At 39.5% G+C, this 16,918-nt stretch overlaps 2 protein-coding genes across 2 annotated transcripts; both read right to left on the bottom strand.

Moving 5' to 3' along the window:
• Positions 1 to 1,232: 1,232 nt before the first annotated feature.
• Positions 1,233 to 8,135, bottom strand: chrdl2 (chordin-like 2). Its single transcript, XM_040032935.1, has 11 exons — positions 7,962 to 8,135; positions 7,405 to 7,517; positions 7,219 to 7,312; positions 6,964 to 7,109; positions 6,196 to 6,289; positions 5,954 to 6,015; positions 5,258 to 5,420; positions 4,947 to 5,135; positions 4,669 to 4,842; positions 2,292 to 2,384; positions 1,233 to 2,167 (listed from the first exon to the last, which is right to left on the bottom strand). Exons 1-11 carry the CDS (start codon positions 8,026 to 8,028, stop codon positions 2,034 to 2,036), a joined length of 1,329 nt encoding a protein of 442 aa, XP_039888869.1. The 5' UTR covers positions 8,029 to 8,135; the 3' UTR covers positions 1,233 to 2,033.
• A 1,602-nt stretch (positions 8,136 to 9,737) lies between these two features.
• spag7 (sperm associated antigen 7) lies at positions 9,738 to 13,141 on the bottom strand. Its single transcript, XM_040032934.1, has 7 exons — positions 13,004 to 13,141; positions 11,954 to 12,021; positions 11,758 to 11,846; positions 11,557 to 11,641; positions 11,382 to 11,471; positions 10,864 to 11,020; positions 9,738 to 10,776 (listed from the first exon to the last, which is right to left on the bottom strand). Exons 1-7 carry the CDS (start codon positions 13,086 to 13,088, stop codon positions 10,661 to 10,663), a joined length of 690 nt encoding a protein of 229 aa, XP_039888868.1. The 5' UTR covers positions 13,089 to 13,141; the 3' UTR covers positions 9,738 to 10,660.
• Positions 13,142 to 16,918: the final 3,777 nt, after the last annotated feature.

Below are 16,918 nucleotides of genomic sequence, written 5' to 3'. Positions count from 1 at the left end.
CAGTATGTGCTCAGACCAAATAAATGAGCCAACCTTTATTTTTAAGCATGTTTCAGAATTAGAGGTTCAAAATTATGAAATTATTGCGACCTTCACAAGCAAGGGATGTTTTTGGTAAGGACACAATATAATGATGACAAATTTGAGAAACACATTCACAAATCCAATTGTAAAAACTGTCAGTTTGTTGTGGGATTGGTCCAAAGTATCTGGAAAAGAGCTGTTCCTACACCCATACATAAAAAGCTGTGATCGTTATGGTGGCTGTAGCTCAGGAGGCAGAGCAGGTCATCTACTAATCAGAAGGTTGGCTCTCACTGTGGTTTATTTTAGTCCCAAAGCCTTAGAAATGACCTTGTAGCCCTTTCCAGACTGACAGATGTCAGTAACTTTGTTTCTCAGCTGTTTCTTTCTTTTGTGGCATAATGTGTTTTTTTGTTTGTTTGTTTTAACTCTTTTAGCCTACCTTACTTTGTCAGATAGGTTCTCTTTAAGTGATTTCTTGATTCAGCCGGTCTGGCATTAATCAGGCATGTGTGTGGCTAGTTAAACTGAACTCTGGTTTCCACAAAAAATGTGGTTAATCACAGTTAATTAACAAGGAGGGGCATTTTTGTTTTTTACACAGGGCCAGGCAGGTTTGCATCGCTTTTTTTCTCTTATTTTTTAACAACTCAATTTTGTATTTACCTGAATGATCTTTGTCTACTATTACATTTTTTTAATGCTCAGAGATATGTGTAAAGTATGATAAATATGCAAAATAAACCCCAAAAAACTAAGACTATGGAAGAAGGCAAACATGTTTTCAGGGCACTAACATCTCAATTCCTTGAAACCAACCTTCAGTGGTTTTTCAGAGTTTATGTCTTAATGTGTCTGAGCTGTATTTGGTGGCACAAATATACAAACTATATGGGTAGTTTGAATGTTGTGGCTGATCAGAAAATATGAGTTTAAGGTTTAGTTTGAGCTTCTGCTTTTGATTTCCACGCCTCTGATAACATTTAATTTCCAGCTGGAACACAGTTTATCCGGCCTTCCGGAGCTCGATTTATTGGAAGCCTCCAGGCGATGAAGGTCTTAGGACTGCACTGCTGTAGCTGGCGTGCAGACCACTGATGAATCAGCAAATCGTTCTCAAAAACAGCTAGACAACCTGCCTCAAGTAGAAATCCTGATTCCTACTGTGACTGAAATGCATCATTTCATACATAACAGCAGGACACAAATCAGAGAAAACTTTAAGGTATTTATACCCATGAGGGGTGGTACAGAGTGCATTCAACTACATCCGCCACTGTAAAATACACAAAAGGTATGTGGAGCAGTAAAATATCAGGATATTACAACAAACTGTGCAGCTGCATACAAAAAGAAGCTACAATAGGTCTTTAGCTAACAACAGAAAAGGCACAATTGTAAAAAGCTGTGCATTTACTCCCATGTAATGCCTGAAACTACTTCAAGAAAAATAAGAAAAACATTCAAGCAGTCACATGTATATACACAGAAATCATATAGGAAACAATACCCTTTAAATAAGGTGACAAAAACTTGCTGTATTTACAATAAATACTTTGATGACCACACAAACAAACAAAATGTGGCTTCTATCCCAACTTATATTAAAATACAAGTTCCTTTCATGTACTTAAGCAAAGCCTTTCCCTTCTTCCACAAATATTGATCCCACTGAGTGAATGCCAAAACAGTCTTTGAAGCCTTCATCCCAAAATTACAACTGAATGAAGCTGCTAAGAAATCTACATTTCTTATTCACATGTTCACATTTTGTTTATAATTACAGCACCTAGCTAAATTCATGATAGGTTTTGAATTATTACAAGTACACATCATAAGCAAGTCAGCTGTCGAGCGCACTGCTACAGACTGTGCAACCTAACAGTTTAAAACTAAAAATATGTGATGATTAAACATGATGGTCAATGATGGATTAAAAACAGTATAGATAATATATTTGACTTGCACATCCAAGTAGTTATTCTGAATAACGATACATAGAGCGACAATTAGGGTGAACACAGGCCTTCGGTTTGCTTAGGATTTAGGAAAGTCACAATCTCCCGAATGCCATCTTCACAAATCGTGGTCTGAGGAGCTTTACTCAGATTTTCTCCTTCCTCTTTAAATTTTCTCCATGTCTCTGAAAAATAAATGAGAACTGATGTAAACCTGATACACACACACACACACAAAATCACAGTAAGATAAGTCTAAAATAATGATTTCAAAATCTGCCATATAAATCAGTCACTTCCAAAACAAACCTTCATCGAGTGTTGTGAGCAACGTGCAGTTCTCTGGATGATCCAAAATGTCTTTCCTTTGAATGTCGCCAATTTCCATTAATTGTAAAACGCCTGTAAGAATAAAGGACTCAGAGGAGAATCACACAGAGGTGCAGCCGTGCTGTATGTTTGTCTTGCTTTTCACATTTTGGAAACTATAACCCCAATTTCAGAAGAGTTGAGGGGAACAAAAATAAATAAAAACGGAATTAAATGATGTATTTTTCATAGAACGATAGAAAAAACATTAAACGTTTAAACATGTGACTATTTTACAAAAGTAAGCTTATTTTTAAATTCGATGGTAGCAACACGTCTCAAAAAACTTGGAACAGGAGCAACAATAGGTGGGAAAAGTAAGTTGTACTAAAAGGAAACAGCTGGAGGAACGTTTTGCAGCTAATTAGATTCATTGGCAACAGGTTAGTAACGTGCCTGGGTAAAAAGAGCATCTAGCCAAGGCAGAGTTTCTAAGACGTAGTCATCTCTTTTCATTCCCTGTGTGTTTATACAACACTCTGCATTTAATCATTAATAGTTATGAAACTCTGTTTCTCTCTCCCTCCCCTCACTTCCAACCAATCACAAGAGATGGATGTCCCTTCCTGTTTCCTGCTCAGTGGGAGTTTTTCCTTGCCACTGTCTCCAAGCACTTGCCCATAGGGGGACGTGTAGGAGTGTCTTTCTAATATTGCAGCATTTTTACCTTGGTGCTACATAAATACAACTAATTGAACTGAAGGTAGTCACTAATCTGCAAAAACTGCAAATTGTGGAGCAAGTTCAGAATCATTTTTCTTGGTATAAAATTAAAAGATTTCATCATCTTAGTACATAATATCACCAAAAGATTCTGAAAATGTGAAGAAATTTCCGTGCTCAAAGGAAAAGGCCAAAAATCAGTACTGGAAGCCTATGATCTTCGGTATTGCATTAATCACTTCGTGAGCTCAGTTCACTGTGCCATCAACAAATGCAAGTCAAAGCTCTGTCATGCAAAGAGGAAACCACATGTGAACATGATCGAGACACATCGCTGTCTTCTCTGGGCTAAAACTCTCGAGGCAAAGTGGACAACTGTCCTGAGGTCAGATGAATCAAAATCAGAAATTTGTCTTGGAAAACATGGATGCCGCATCCTTAGAACTACACAGGAGGAGCTTGGTTTGTTGTCCAAAAGTTCAAAAGCCTGCATCTCTGAAGTATAGAGGTATAGAGGTGCATTAGTGGCTATGAGTTTGGCAGCTTGAAAGGCACCATCAGGCTTGCATCTCGGCAAAACAATGCTAAACCGCATACTCCACTGCAGTCCAGACCTTTCACCAACTGAAAACATTTGGCGTGTCACAAAATTAAAAATACAACAAAGAAGACTGTTTTAGCAATAATTTTATATTGGACAATAATGGGTCAAGATTCCTCTCTTAAAAGTCCACACATTTATTGGCTGTTGTTAAAAGAAGAGAGGTGGTACACACTGGCAAACATTACCCTGTCCCAACTTTTTTTGAGGCATGTTGCGACCATCAAGAATATATTTTGATCTTAAAACTGTACATTTTCTCAGTTTTAACTTTTAGATGTTTTCTGTGATCTATTGTGAATAAAATATGGGTTTATGAGACAAATCACAGCATGATGTTTTTGTTTGCATTTTACACAGCATTCCCACTTTGTTCTAATTGGCTTTCTATTCTTTTTTGCTCTGTTGTCAAGTGTTAGGTGAGAAGAACGACAGTCGTGACACACACTATATCTTTAATATAAAGGTACGACTAAGCTGTATATCAAAGATGGATGTAACCACCATAATGCTACTTTAGGGTTTGTGAACTACCAATTTAAAGCCTCAAGTTCAGAATTTCTTCTATTGCTGTCTTGTTTTTAAACCAAAGCTGAAGGCACTCCATCCTCACGGGGTAGCATGAACCACAAGGTAGACCCTCTTTTTCTCATAGATTTTCATGTGTTTTTGGTACAAATCAGAGAAATTACCACATACTACATTGTTATTAATAATTTAGATTTAAGGCACTTCTGCAGGGGGTTCAGGTCTCAGAGCTGGAGCAGTGGTGCATCTTTTATGTACAGTCTATTGGAGGGAGTTAAGTTACACTCTCATAAAGACTGGAAATATGAGGAAAATAGCTTGGCTCAGGTAAGAGAATCTGCTGACCAGCACCTCTAAAATGAATGAAAGCCACTCTGTATGCTAAGTGAGTGATGATACTGAACAGTCAGGAAACCTGTACATGCTCACAATCTTCTCATCTAATACTCGGCAAGAAAAAATGAGCATGTTTGAAAAAAATGTTAACTTTTCCTATAATATAGCTCAGAGGAGCGGGTGCAGTACCTTCTATAGTGTTCCATACTTGTACTTCAACTTCAGCAGTACTTTGTCTTTCAACAGCAATGATCCTAACTGCGTTGGGTGAGTCAACATTCAGAGCTGATTCAACTTTATACACCAAGAGGTTATTTTTATGTCCGAGATAGCACTGGGTCTGGTTACTTTCAGCTTTAGTCTCTGGGGAAAACAATTAGGAGAGCGGTTGAATGGATGATGTTTACAGTCCATCAACATCAGATCTGTATAAACAGCTGATTATATTACAAGTATTGTTTGACTACCTGGACAAGTCTTGCAGCACTTTCCCGCTGATTTCATAGGATGTTGGCAAGGGTACTGGGTAGGACATGTGATGCGTTTGCAGTCCGAGATCCCGTCAGTACAAGTGCACAGGATGCATTCCAGGACTTTACCCAAAACTGGGTGCCACATGTCTCCATGAGAGTATGTCTTGCCATTGTATAAACACGCTGAGAGAAATGGAAAACATCTGAGTGTTGCGCTACATATGGAAACGATTGTAAAGTTGTGAGAAGCATGTACATAAAATAAAATGCCTACAAATGATCTTTCTGTTTTGACAAAGTCTCACCTCTTTGGTGTTTCCTCTGCAACAAAATCTTCACGGTGGTCTCTGAAGCCCCTTTAAGGTTGAGTTTACTGAGACTCGGGCCTCTAGGAGAGGTCCTGGGTGCAGTGGCACGGTTGGACCGCACCCTGCTCTGTTCTCCAGAGCACTGATCAACCGAATGCCTCTATGTAAAACAGAAGACAATGCAGTTATCCTTCATGTATTTAGCTACTGGAGTTACTTGCTTTGCCCCCAAAGTGAAAACTGAAGGAACATCAGAATATGCCCCAAATCATTAAAGTTAATAACATTGCTAAAGACATCTGAGTCACTGCTTTTAGCTCATTTTTTTCCCTTTAAATAGGATGACAGTGCAGCTCAGTGCTGTGCAGTGATTGGGCCAAATGAACCACAGATTGTGCCTTTGTCACTAACAATCACAGCAAATGGGTGATTCACAAAGAATCTGAACAATATGATGCCAAGTTGGGCAGATAACTGCATAAGGGGAAAAAAATCAGCCTGCTTGCTCCGACTTTTGTCGTGATCGCGGTGACACGGACGAGGACAGCTTACCAGATCCTGTTAGATTTCAAGCTCTGTAATTAAACTGCAGCTACTAAACTGGTGAGACCACTTTGCAGTCATAAACTAAATTTAAATATAATTTTCAAATGCAGGCAAATTTCCCATGAAAGCAATCAGCAAAATACATACAACTCCTCTGTTTAGCTGATGGTTTCCATCCTCAGTTGATGAGGACCCACTGACGCCATGATCTAAGAGAAAAAAAGGGGAATGTAGATCAATATAAAAAAAAAACACTCTTATTAACCAGCTACATTGCTCAGCCCCTAACATATATGTGAAAATCCTAAAATAGTGCTCCTTACTGCTTCGTGAATTCCATCTTGGAAACTGAATAAAGGCATTTTGTCAGCTTAGAGAAGATTGACTACCTTTACACAGCAAACAGCAGGTTTCTGGAACAGACGCGGGGGAGGAACAGGTGATAGGTTGGCAGGTTTTCAGAGCACAGAAGATGTTTCCATCCTGTGATAGGAAAAAAATCCAATATTAAGAAAAAAATGACATTCGAGAACTATCTATTGTAAAAAGTGGAATGAATTAGATAATATTATAATAATAACCATGCTGTGATAGCAACATGTATTTTAACAGCACATCATATCGCTACCAAAAAAACAAATTGCTCTTTGTTCAGATACAGCACGGCAAAGAAATGTGACGAAAGCTTTTTTCACTGTTTTTAAACCTGTACCTGTAAGTTATTCACTGGTTAAATAATTGCTGTTTATTCTGTTTTTTTTACAACATTTCAGGCAAAAAGCCCTTAAAAGCTTACGACATTAGCTTGTCATGCTGCTCTATATTGTAAAGTACACTTTGTATTATGTGCACGTCACAGCCAAAGCAAGACAGCAATGCATTTCACTTACAACTGCATAACACTGGCAGCTACTTCTTCTCATACATGCAATAACACTATACTTAAAAAAAAAAAACACACCCCACACACGTATATAATGATTTTTCTTTACATATCTAACACTTCAGCATGAATTACATTGCAAAGGTTCTGAATATTCTCCTATTTCTTTTGCATTTTACATCCTTTTTACAATCACATGGAAACTCTCTCTGAAAAATGAAAACTCTTTATTCAGAAACTAAGACATGAAAGTATCAAATTAGACTGAACTCACAGAGCATGTGCACATAACACACTGATTGCTTTGCTTGGATGGGAAGAGGTTGTGTTTGGTGAATGTCTCCCCAGGCTGATAAATGCTCCCATTATACCTGCAGGATTTCACCGAAGCCCTCAGCCCTGCAGGAATCCTCGGCTGGTCTGGGAGAGGGGGGAGAACACACCAAGCAGGACGGGATGCTTTAAAAATCACAACAGAAGTAGTTTCTCTCAAAAGCTTAAGCTGACAGTGTGTGACGAGTCAGTCTACCTGTGCATCTCGGACAGCATTGCTGAGGCTCAGCTACAGGGTTTTCACATGGCAGGACAGGGCACTTGATTGTGTTACATTTCACATGGCCTGTCTAAAAGAGAGCAAATCCCAGAATTTATAGGTTGCTATTTAAGCAACTTTGGCTTCTTTTGGTGTAATATCCCTTTAATGTATTAACTTTACCTCTGTGCAGACGCAGCGTATGCAGAACATGTACCCAAAAGGCTCTAGATAAGGATGCCAGCTGTCTCCTGGGATATATGTCTTGTCTTTGAAAGTACACACCACACCGGACCCTGAGAGTTAAAGAAAAAAAGATGAGCTGCTGAGAAACGCATATGGCGCAGATAAACGGATCGGCAGAAAATAAAGACATTCACACTACTTCAGTACTGCATAAAACATTTTCCAAAGCAACTGTCACCTTTGAGTTGTGTAAACTGGGTTAAAACGTGGAAAACGTATCAGATGCTGTGAAAGAGCCAAAGAGCGGACTGTTCCCTAAGATTATTTAGAGAAACAGAAGTCATGATTTAACTTCTGCTGACTTCTGTGACAGCAAAAGAGAAAGAAAACTGTGCAGCAAACACGTTAATCCTAATATATGAGTCGCGGAATCCGAGCAAACTTTTCTCATTTGAGTCGCATTTTCATGCTTTTCTCCCCCTCCTTAACATTTAAAGCCCCCCTCAAACACACGTTTGATCAGGAAAGAATAAGCATCAACAGTCTGCTCTTACCTTTCCGGGGATTTAGCTCTGCAGCTGCAAACCAAATGATGAAAATGAACAAAAACATGGACTTCATTTCTTTTCTTGCTTCTTTTTTTTTTTTTTTTTTTTTTTTTTTTTTTTTTTTTACATGTGCCCGACTGACTCTTCAATGCGCAATAAATATGTGTTTCTGCGGGACAGAAACTGCAGGACAGTGTGAAACAGGAATTTAAAAAAAAATCCTACTTTTTTTTTGTTGGATAATCTATGGCGCCTTCTTCAGGAGACAAACAGGGATGGCATTAGAGTGGACGTATCACAAGTGAAACAGCTTAAACAGCGACCGCGTTACAGAAGTGGAAGAATGTCACTGTTTCAAGAAAAAGTGTCAGTTCCTCTCTTTAGAAAGTAGAAAGTACCAAAATTACGGCAATAAAAGCACTTAAATAATTTAACCTTGCACTCATGTATTTGTATCAGCGTTAATAGGAATTCCCTAAAAGCGTTTCTTTAGCTGTTTGAGACAGGCGCCGTTTAAAATGTGGATTAAACTGTTTTAATCTTTAACCGTGTGCTGGAGTTATAGCAAAGAGGTTATGAACCAGGATTTATGCTTTGATTATTCATAAAGTGATAAAACAAAGATGTTTGTATTTTTTTTATTAAACGAATCAGTAAAAGTGACCCTCTGTGCAAATGATCTTTCCAAAAGCTGCTTGGGAGTCACGTGTTAAAGCTACTGCTGTTCACTGGATATTTACTTCTTCCAGACCATTCTGTGTAATCGTCAGAGATGGCTGGGCAAAACTTCCAAGCAGATCAACAGTTCAAAGTCACTTAAATTACTTTTCCTACTCATTCTAATGCGACAGGTCCATCTTGTCCACATTTTTAAAAATCACTGGGCAGCTGTCATGTGATTGGCTAATTAGATGTTTATATTATCAAAAGGCTGAACAAGTGGAGTGGCCATTAAGTTTACATACAAAAACTATATTTCCTGGCAAAATCTACATACTTCTGAAAGATTTATCAGAAGAACCCACTGGTAACAGCAAAATATCTGCACAACTCTTTTTTTGTTTTAGCATTTAGTTATATGAAAGAAAAATAGTAAATCAAAGCATCGCTTTACATGTCAGGTTTGCAACAGAAGACATAGTAAACGCCAAAACCTCATACCAACCGTGGAAGGAGTATTGTAGTTCGTGGCTGCAATGATCAAGGAAACAATAAATTCACAACTGTAAAAAATGGCCTGTATTTGTATAGCGCTTTACTAGTCCCTAAGGACCCCAAAGCGCTTTACACATTCAGTCATCCACCCATTCACACACTGGTGATGGCAAGCTACATTATAGCCACAGCAGCCCTGGGGCGCACTGACAGAGGCGAGGCTGCCGGACACTGGCGCCACCGGGTCCTCTGACCACCACCAGTAGGCAACAGGGTGAAGTGTCTTGCCCAAGGACACAACGACCGAGACTGTCAGAGTCGGGGCTCGAACCGGCAACCTTCCGATTACAAGATGAACTGCAGAGAAAGACATTACCGGAGGATGTCAGAGCAGCAGCCCCTGACCTCAAGCCAAGGTGGCGTATGTGATATAAAACAAGACATAAATAGAGAAAATGTAAAAAAGGAATTTAGTGCAAGTAGATACACTGTAACTGCCATTATGATTGGACAGTGATGTATCACAGTTGCTGATCTGATTATAAGATGTTTATGCATGTAGCTGTATTGAGTGAGAGCTTTTCGCCCTGCTGAGAGAATAGAGACGGGAGCAAACATACAAAGAACTAATACTTTTCTCCATTTATTAATACATGTGGGGATAAAACGATACAACCATGTTAAAAGAGACACTAAGATGCTGGGAACACCTGCATGAATTCTTGTTTGTAACAAACAAAAGACATGAAATTAAAAAAAAAACAAAAAAAACCAAACCCAAACAAACCAGAAAACAAAACTGAGAGCACAACATCCTAAGAAGAAGTCTGGTACTCCAACTCCTATTATGATGCCTTTTGTAAGCAATCACATGGCTTTTTAATAAAACATTTACACTGGAGTTAAAGAATACACAGTCAGTGCAGGTTTACAGAAAGAAACAAAACTGATTTCTAAAAGAGGGTTTCCTCATGTGACAGATAAAAATGGTATGCTTCCATCTTTACAATGTGACATACGTTTAGACTGAAAAGAAAAATTCAACAAACCAAACCAAAACCTTGTTAAAATATGAGATTACGGCTTTAAAAAAAAAACAAAAAAACTGTACTGGACATTTTGGACACTGTCAGTGCAGAGTTCAATTTTAACTACCTAACAGCTGGATTTTTAAAGTTCATCCTGCGCAGCCGTGGTTAAATCTGCTAAAAATATTCTGCCGTTATGGTTTTATGCATCTGAACACTCAGACAACATGTTTATACTATACAGTTCACATGTGAGTGTGAGGCAAATGTTAAATGTGTTTAATGACCCAGCTCTCAGACACCAACACACCTGAAGATCCTCCACTGAGCAAGTTTTTATAATTTTAGCACAGTCTTGGTCACAAAGCATGAGAAAACACTTGCTTGTTGATACATAAATTAAACGTTTGTACATCTGAAGTACAGGATATTGCATTATAGGATGAATGAGACACACATAAACGCACTTACGTGCTCGCACACGCAAACAGCAGACAGACAGACGGCAAATGTGCCGGAGACTCAAGAGCTGCTGCCGTGCGCCCCCGTGTCGTCCTCGCGCTTCTGCCGTTTCTTTGCTCTGATTGCATTCATGGCTTCTTCTATGGAGCGAGTGTCCCTCTTGTTGGCCACCGGCACTGGGACAGAAAACAACCAACACAATGACCAAAGAGAATGACACAAAGCAATGTGTTTCATTTCTGTAAGCCGGCCTCTACACTCACCACAGCCATAAGCCCTGTTGGCCTCAAGTGTATGTGCAGCATCTTTTGCAGCTGAAGTGCCAATCAGGTGACTGTACTTGTCTCTGTAGTTAGAGTTGGGGCATATTTGTGACTTTTCTGTCTGACTGGATGCTGCTTCTTCCAGTGCAGCCTGTTCCTGAAGTGACAAGAAAGGGCAACATGGTGAGAAATTCAAGGTAATCATCATCAAGCACCAAAGTGAAATGTGATCAAGAAGTTAATTTTTTTTTTTAATTCAACTTAATTTCTTTACCTCAGAGCCATAAAGTGCCTCCACTTTAACACAGAAGTAGCATAAGTAGCAACTACCATTATCACTGTTTCAAACTTTGCATATGTATGGTATGTATGGTAGTGTTTTTTGGAAGCTTCTTAGAAGGTACATTTGTTTAGTCTCTAAATATTTAAATTTAGGAATTATAACATTAGACAAGAAGAAATATATATATACATATATACACACACACATATGAAAAACAGAGGAGCACCAGTCTTACTTTTAGTCTGCGCCGCTGTTCTGCCAGTTTGGGGTCCCACTCTTCTCCCTTGCGATAGGCTTCCAGCTCCTCATCTGATGGAGCAAACTCCTGCCACAACAACATTTTCCCATCAGTCATGTAAAACTAAAAAGATTGTTTTCAGATCCAACACTGGATTTCAAAGCACTCGTACCTTCTTGAAAAGCATGACGTAACGGCTCTCTTCATCCTCCCCAAAAGAAAAAGACGTCAAACCAGCCACCTCTGCAACATCATGTCTGAGAGACAGGAAGAGATGAAATCTTAATAGTATCGACAAGTGGGGGAGAAATGTGTTTCAAGGCAGATAAATGCTTATTTTACTTTTTAGTAATGAAAGAAAAATAGTATGTACAATATACTCCTTTCAATCTTCCCCATGGGATTGTATTTTCTTTTCTGTTGTGAACTGTCTTGGATGAAATCCGACACCTCTTTCTCCATCTGAATAAAAGATGCATGTGATAAATAGCAGGATTAATTTAGGGCGGTCAGAAAAGCTCTGCATCACAAATTCATTTTGTCTTAGATAAGACACTTAAAGGTCTCACCTTTTTCCTGAACTCTGCTTTCTTTCTTTTCTCCTCTTCTTCCATCTTCTTGAGCCTTGCTGCTTGCTCTTCAAAGAACAACAACTGATTTTTAATGTGTTTACTCGGGCATTTTAGTACTGAAAACTTTCAGAGTGCCCCGCTGTTAAACACAGAACATCTAGTCCTACTGCAAAAACTGGTCGTTTTCCTTAATGACCCAAGGATAGTAAAACAACAGGCCTCCTGTAATCCCAAAATCACCAGGCATCAGTGACTCAGATCCTATTATCTGTTGCATGTCTGTGATGTTTTATACAGATGCACACTCTCTATAGTTAATTAAAGAGATTTGGTTGTGCCCATGTCCTCACTACAACTGAAAAGACATTTCTTTGTTGTTTATTTGTACCAACACTCCACTCAAGTGTTGCCAGTGTTTTGAGCCGGACTCTTGAAAGCATTAAAAGTGCATCTACACAAACAAATATCCCATTTTTACTGGAGCCATATGAAACTTAAGAGTTACTGCAGTTCTTAGTACATGTGCTTTTGTTATAGCTGCTGACTGTAACTGTAAGCTTTAAGCAGCCTACACAGTATTTATCAATTAAAGGGAACCAAGGTAGGAAGCACATTCCCAGACCTAATAGTTAAGATTTTGATAAGATGTTGGGAGACAGAAAGGGTTAATGACCGGTTAATGACCGTGATTTCGAATAACTTAGGTTTTCAGGAAACTGCATTTGAAAGCCGAGCATTGTGAAAGCTCAGAGGTAACTTAATCAGATGGCAAAGACGGACTGTTCTCGGCAGGTTTGCGTTTCAGCAGCTGCCCGTAGCTCAGACTTGTCTGCGACAGTCTGCAGCATGTTGTGTTGAGGCGGTGCTAACTCTTCAACCAGGTCAGCCGCCGTTTACTGAAAGCTGAACTGACCAATGGCAGCTCAAGAAATGCCTGGTTCGCCTCTTCTTTCAATTTACACTTACGTTTAAATCCCGCGTCACGTTCATTTAAACGGATTCAGACTAGCTTGACGCTATTCGCTGTTTAGGCGATACAATATGTACCTCGTGCCTTTCGTCGGCTTTCCTGGTCGCCGACTGTAGGAGGTTTTTCCATCGAGTTTAGGATTGAACCGAGGAGGTCCGCCATCTTGAAATGATAGCGCAGACCTGTAAAGGCTGTTTTTAGCTGCAGCTGTACAGGCTGCGCAGGCGCGGATGAACTGAGCCGTCTTCGCCGGGGCAAAATATCCGCATTTCAATTACACAGCGCCACCTTCTACCAGAAGGTTGTACTGCACAACTGTAGTGAAATCGATTTAGACTTCTGTTTCTCTAAATCGCAATTACATTTACCAGACCAAAAACAGTAAGCGCGTTGAAATACATAAATTGCTCTGTGCTTCATCTTGTTGCAGACAATCGTAATGCTGCTGGGCTTCTCATGCTCATTCTTTTTTTTAAATTTTATTTTCAATTTGAAAAATTGTAGCCAAAGCCCATTTCTCATTTGATTGGCCCAGTTTCTAGGTTTATATGTGTATATAAATATTTGTTTTGTTTGTGTTGTTTGGGAGGGCCAAACATGCCAGCAAATAACTTTGCATGAGCAGTAGAGGGCATGCTGTCCAATTATATATATATATGTCTCTGTTATTGTTTTGTTAACAATCATTCCCTGCGTCACTGGACCAGCATGTTTTGTGCAGTTTGGAGTTTCCCAGCATCAGCAGTAACACATGAACTACTGCCATATTCAGAGGTGGGGAGAGCAGTACGTGCACAGAGGCTTGAACGTGCAGCAGGACAGACAGAACTGTTCTGCTTACCTTCTGTAATACAAATATATTAGATAGTCCTTTACCTTTAAATGCTACATTTTCTTTTGAAAGAGTCCACTCTCGTCTAAATTAACTGCTCTGCTCTGCCATAGGGGCATATCCTATAAGAACTAGTTTGTGTTTTGCATATTGACAGACAGTTACAGGGATGGTTCTTTTGAATAATAAACAAAAAGAAACTTCAAATTCTCAAGAGGCTGCAGCTGTTGATTATGCTGAGTGAACCGACAGTCCTGACCTTCAGCCCTCAGACTCTCATCACTCAGTGATGCTCTGCTATTGTGATTTGGACAGAGCACGCCGGACTCCTCCCCCGTGCTTCAACTGCTGTATAAATGCAGCACCAGCACGTCAGCGGCAGTGTCTGAACGCTCATTGGTACCCAAACATGAAGGGACTGGGCTTTGTTCTCCTCGTGCTTCTCCTGATGCTCGCAGCTGGGGAGGGTAAGGATTGAATGCATCCACTTTGTCACAGTAAGAGACTGAAATGAAGCAAATCAAAGTGTCGCATATGCTCAAACTACACCGTAAGTGTACTGGGCCTGTTTGTGTTTGAACTGAGGAGAAGTAAGACATCATAAAACGATACAACTTTCTATGTCAGATACATTTTAGGTGCTGTAAATATCTGAAGGATTCGTTGCCACCATAGCTTATGGAAATGCTAGTAAGCCAACATTCATCAGGGATGCTGGAATTTCATTTTTAAATAATTATCTACAGGAACTGATCCAGAAACGCAGTACTGGACTTGTGGGTATAGAGGACTCTGCAGACGGTTCTGCTATGCTCAAGAATACATTGTTGGTCATCACGGCTGCCCCCGAAGATACAGGTAGGCGTGGAACGATTGTTATAGTGCTTTTGCTAAAGGTACAAACCCATAAGAAATTATCTCTAATTGCAAGTTTAACTGAAGTTTTACTCTTCTATTTTTCCAGGTGCTGTGCTATGAGATACTAGCAGCGCTCCACTTGCTTAATGCTGCCTGAAAGTTATCACATCATCAGTTCTGACATATTCAGTACAGGCAGCTGTGGTCATAGTAACACTCCTGGATGAAACTATGACAACTTTACTGTCATTCGACCCCTCTTGGCCTCCCAGCATCCTGTGGGATCTGACAATGAGTGCTTTTGAAGTGGACTTTCTGTAGCTAGACAAAGCTCATTTGCAGCTCTTAGGTGTGTATCTGCCATGTACCTCGCACTCTTTACAACAGAACTGTTTGAGCTGTCACCTTTACCTCTCTGGTCTGCAGTGTTGACAATAAATGCATTAAAATAAATGTGCTGATGTTTGGTTTGTTGATGCCATTAAGTTGGGATGCTCCCAGTCAGTCTAAACATAATTTACATCTGAAAACCATTTAAAATATACAATTGATTTCCATATTCCACCAATTACGCCAACTTGGCTTGACCTTGGGGAAATAAAAGCATAGAAAGCAGTCTGGGTTGAGTCTGGCATGCTGTCACCCCGGCCCTGTACTGACAGGAGACAATAATGGTCAAGTGACTGACCCAAATAGCTGTGATGGATGGAATAGAGCTTTTGTGAATGAAGTGTTATGTCTCTTGTCTGTGTTTATGTTATCTCACCATTCTGTCTGTCTGGACAACATTGTCTAGAACAGACAGGCAATGTCAGGATCCACCAGTCACGACTGCAAAGCAAATTCATTGTCATGTTATCTGCCTCTCTCTGATCGTAAGGTCAGATGTTCTTGCTGATTGGCTCTGTGGTTTTCATTATCGATTTCATTTTATGAAAACGTTAAACTGTTATGTTTAAGCACTCACCACTAATCCACAGCAAAAAGGCTGCCATCATATATTTTGCAACACTGATATTTAGCAACCAGCTGATTCAAACATTAACTTATCCATATGGTCATGATGTAGAGTCAAATGAGCCATGATCCGAAGGTGGTCAATAACTGCTTTGGGGTTGTAGGTGTTAAAGGCATGGATGATATTTGTAAACATGAGCCACTGTATTGTGCCCTGCATTGTCATCTGGGGTGAACTATTCAGACAGCACAGCGTGATCAAACTACAAAAGGGAACCCACCCCCCAGCCAGACCTGTTTATACGTCCGTCTGTCTTCATAAAGCTGACAACAACAGCTTAAAACAGAAAGTTGTGTTTCACAATGGACTGCTGGGAGTATTGAGGTACTTTTAAAAACCTGACACTTGTTTTTTTAAAAACAAAACAAAACAAAAAACTGACACTCATTAATCACGTGATAATGGGAGGAATGAGCAATGTAGTGAAGAAGTCAGTGCCAGTCTTGGTTTGTTTTATTTAAGCATGCAGGTGCTGTTTCATTAATGATTAAAGTGAAATGAAGTTTAACCAATATGCAGTTAAGAAGAAACTCACAGAATTACTCAAAGAGTAGTCAATGCGGGAATGCTGATCAGAGAGTGCGTGAACTAAATTGCAGCATTGCTAAAAATGAAGAATGAGAACACAGGACTCAATGGAGTCCTATGAAAGACTAATTACATCACATAATTCAGTAGCTTGTAGAAGCACCTTTAGCAGCAATAAGCTGAAGTAATAACTTGTTTTCTGCTGACTTTATCAGACGCTGACATCATTGTGAAAGAATTTTTGAGCCACTCCTCTTTAGAGCATAGCTTCAGTTCATTGAGGTTTGTTGGTATTTGTTAATGCAAAGCTCTCATTTCAGTTGGGTCGAGATCTGGACTTTTTTCAGCCGTTCTGTTGTAGTTTTACTGCTATGCTTGGATGCATAGTCCTTGCAAAACAAGCCCACATCCTCACCTATCCACCACTGTGCTTGATAATTGCTATGAGGCTTCTGATATCCTATGTTTGGGTTTTTTGCCAAGCATTGCCTGGTGCATTATGGCTAAACATCTGCACTTTGGTTTTTATCTTGTGGTTGGTTCAGATGCAATTTTGCAAACCTAAGCCTCTGATGTCATGTTTTTCTGGAGGGAATATGCTTTCCCCCAGCAACCCTTCCACACAAGCCATACTTGTTCAGTCTTTTTCTAATTGCCATGAACTTTAATATCCTGATGATATTGCTATTGTTGATCTCTTTTATAGGAACTCTAACATTAACTATTTCTTTCAGGTACATATGTTGGAAAAATGGT

This window comes from Simochromis diagramma, unplaced genomic scaffold, assembly GCF_900408965.1.
Source record: "Simochromis diagramma unplaced genomic scaffold, fSimDia1.1 OVJJ01000216.1, whole genome shotgun sequence".
Classification (NCBI taxonomy): Eukaryota; Metazoa; Chordata; class Actinopteri; order Cichliformes; family Cichlidae; genus Simochromis; species Simochromis diagramma.
This window is presented reverse-complemented; position numbering and strand designations above follow the sequence as displayed.

Bases quoted from the DNA above. Each gene is read 5' to 3' on its own strand.
- spag7 (XM_040032934.1), bottom strand. From the start codon at position 13,088: ATGGCGGACCTCCTCGGTTCAATCCTAAACTCGATGGAAAAACCTCCT. The intron at 11,642-11,757 runs GTACATACTATT...CCTGTCTCTCAG, and splicing joins AAGATTGAAAGGAGTATATT to ACATGATGTTGCAGAGGTGG. The intron at 11,021-11,381 runs GTAAGACTGGTG...TTGTCACTTCAG, and splicing joins AACAGCGGCGCAGACTAAAA to GAACAGGCTGCACTGGAAGA.
- chrdl2 (XM_040032935.1), bottom strand. From the start codon at position 8,028: ATGAAGTCCATGTTTTTGTTCATTTTCATCATTTGGTTTGCAGCTGCA. The intron at 6,290-6,963 runs GTGAGTTCAGTC...TTCCTATCACAG, and splicing joins GTGTTATGTGCACATGCTCT to GATGGAAACATCTTCTGTGC. The intron at 6,016-6,195 runs GTAGTCAATCTT...TTTTTCTCTTAG, and splicing joins CTGCTGTTTGCTGTGTAAAG to ATCATGGCGTCAGTGGGTCC.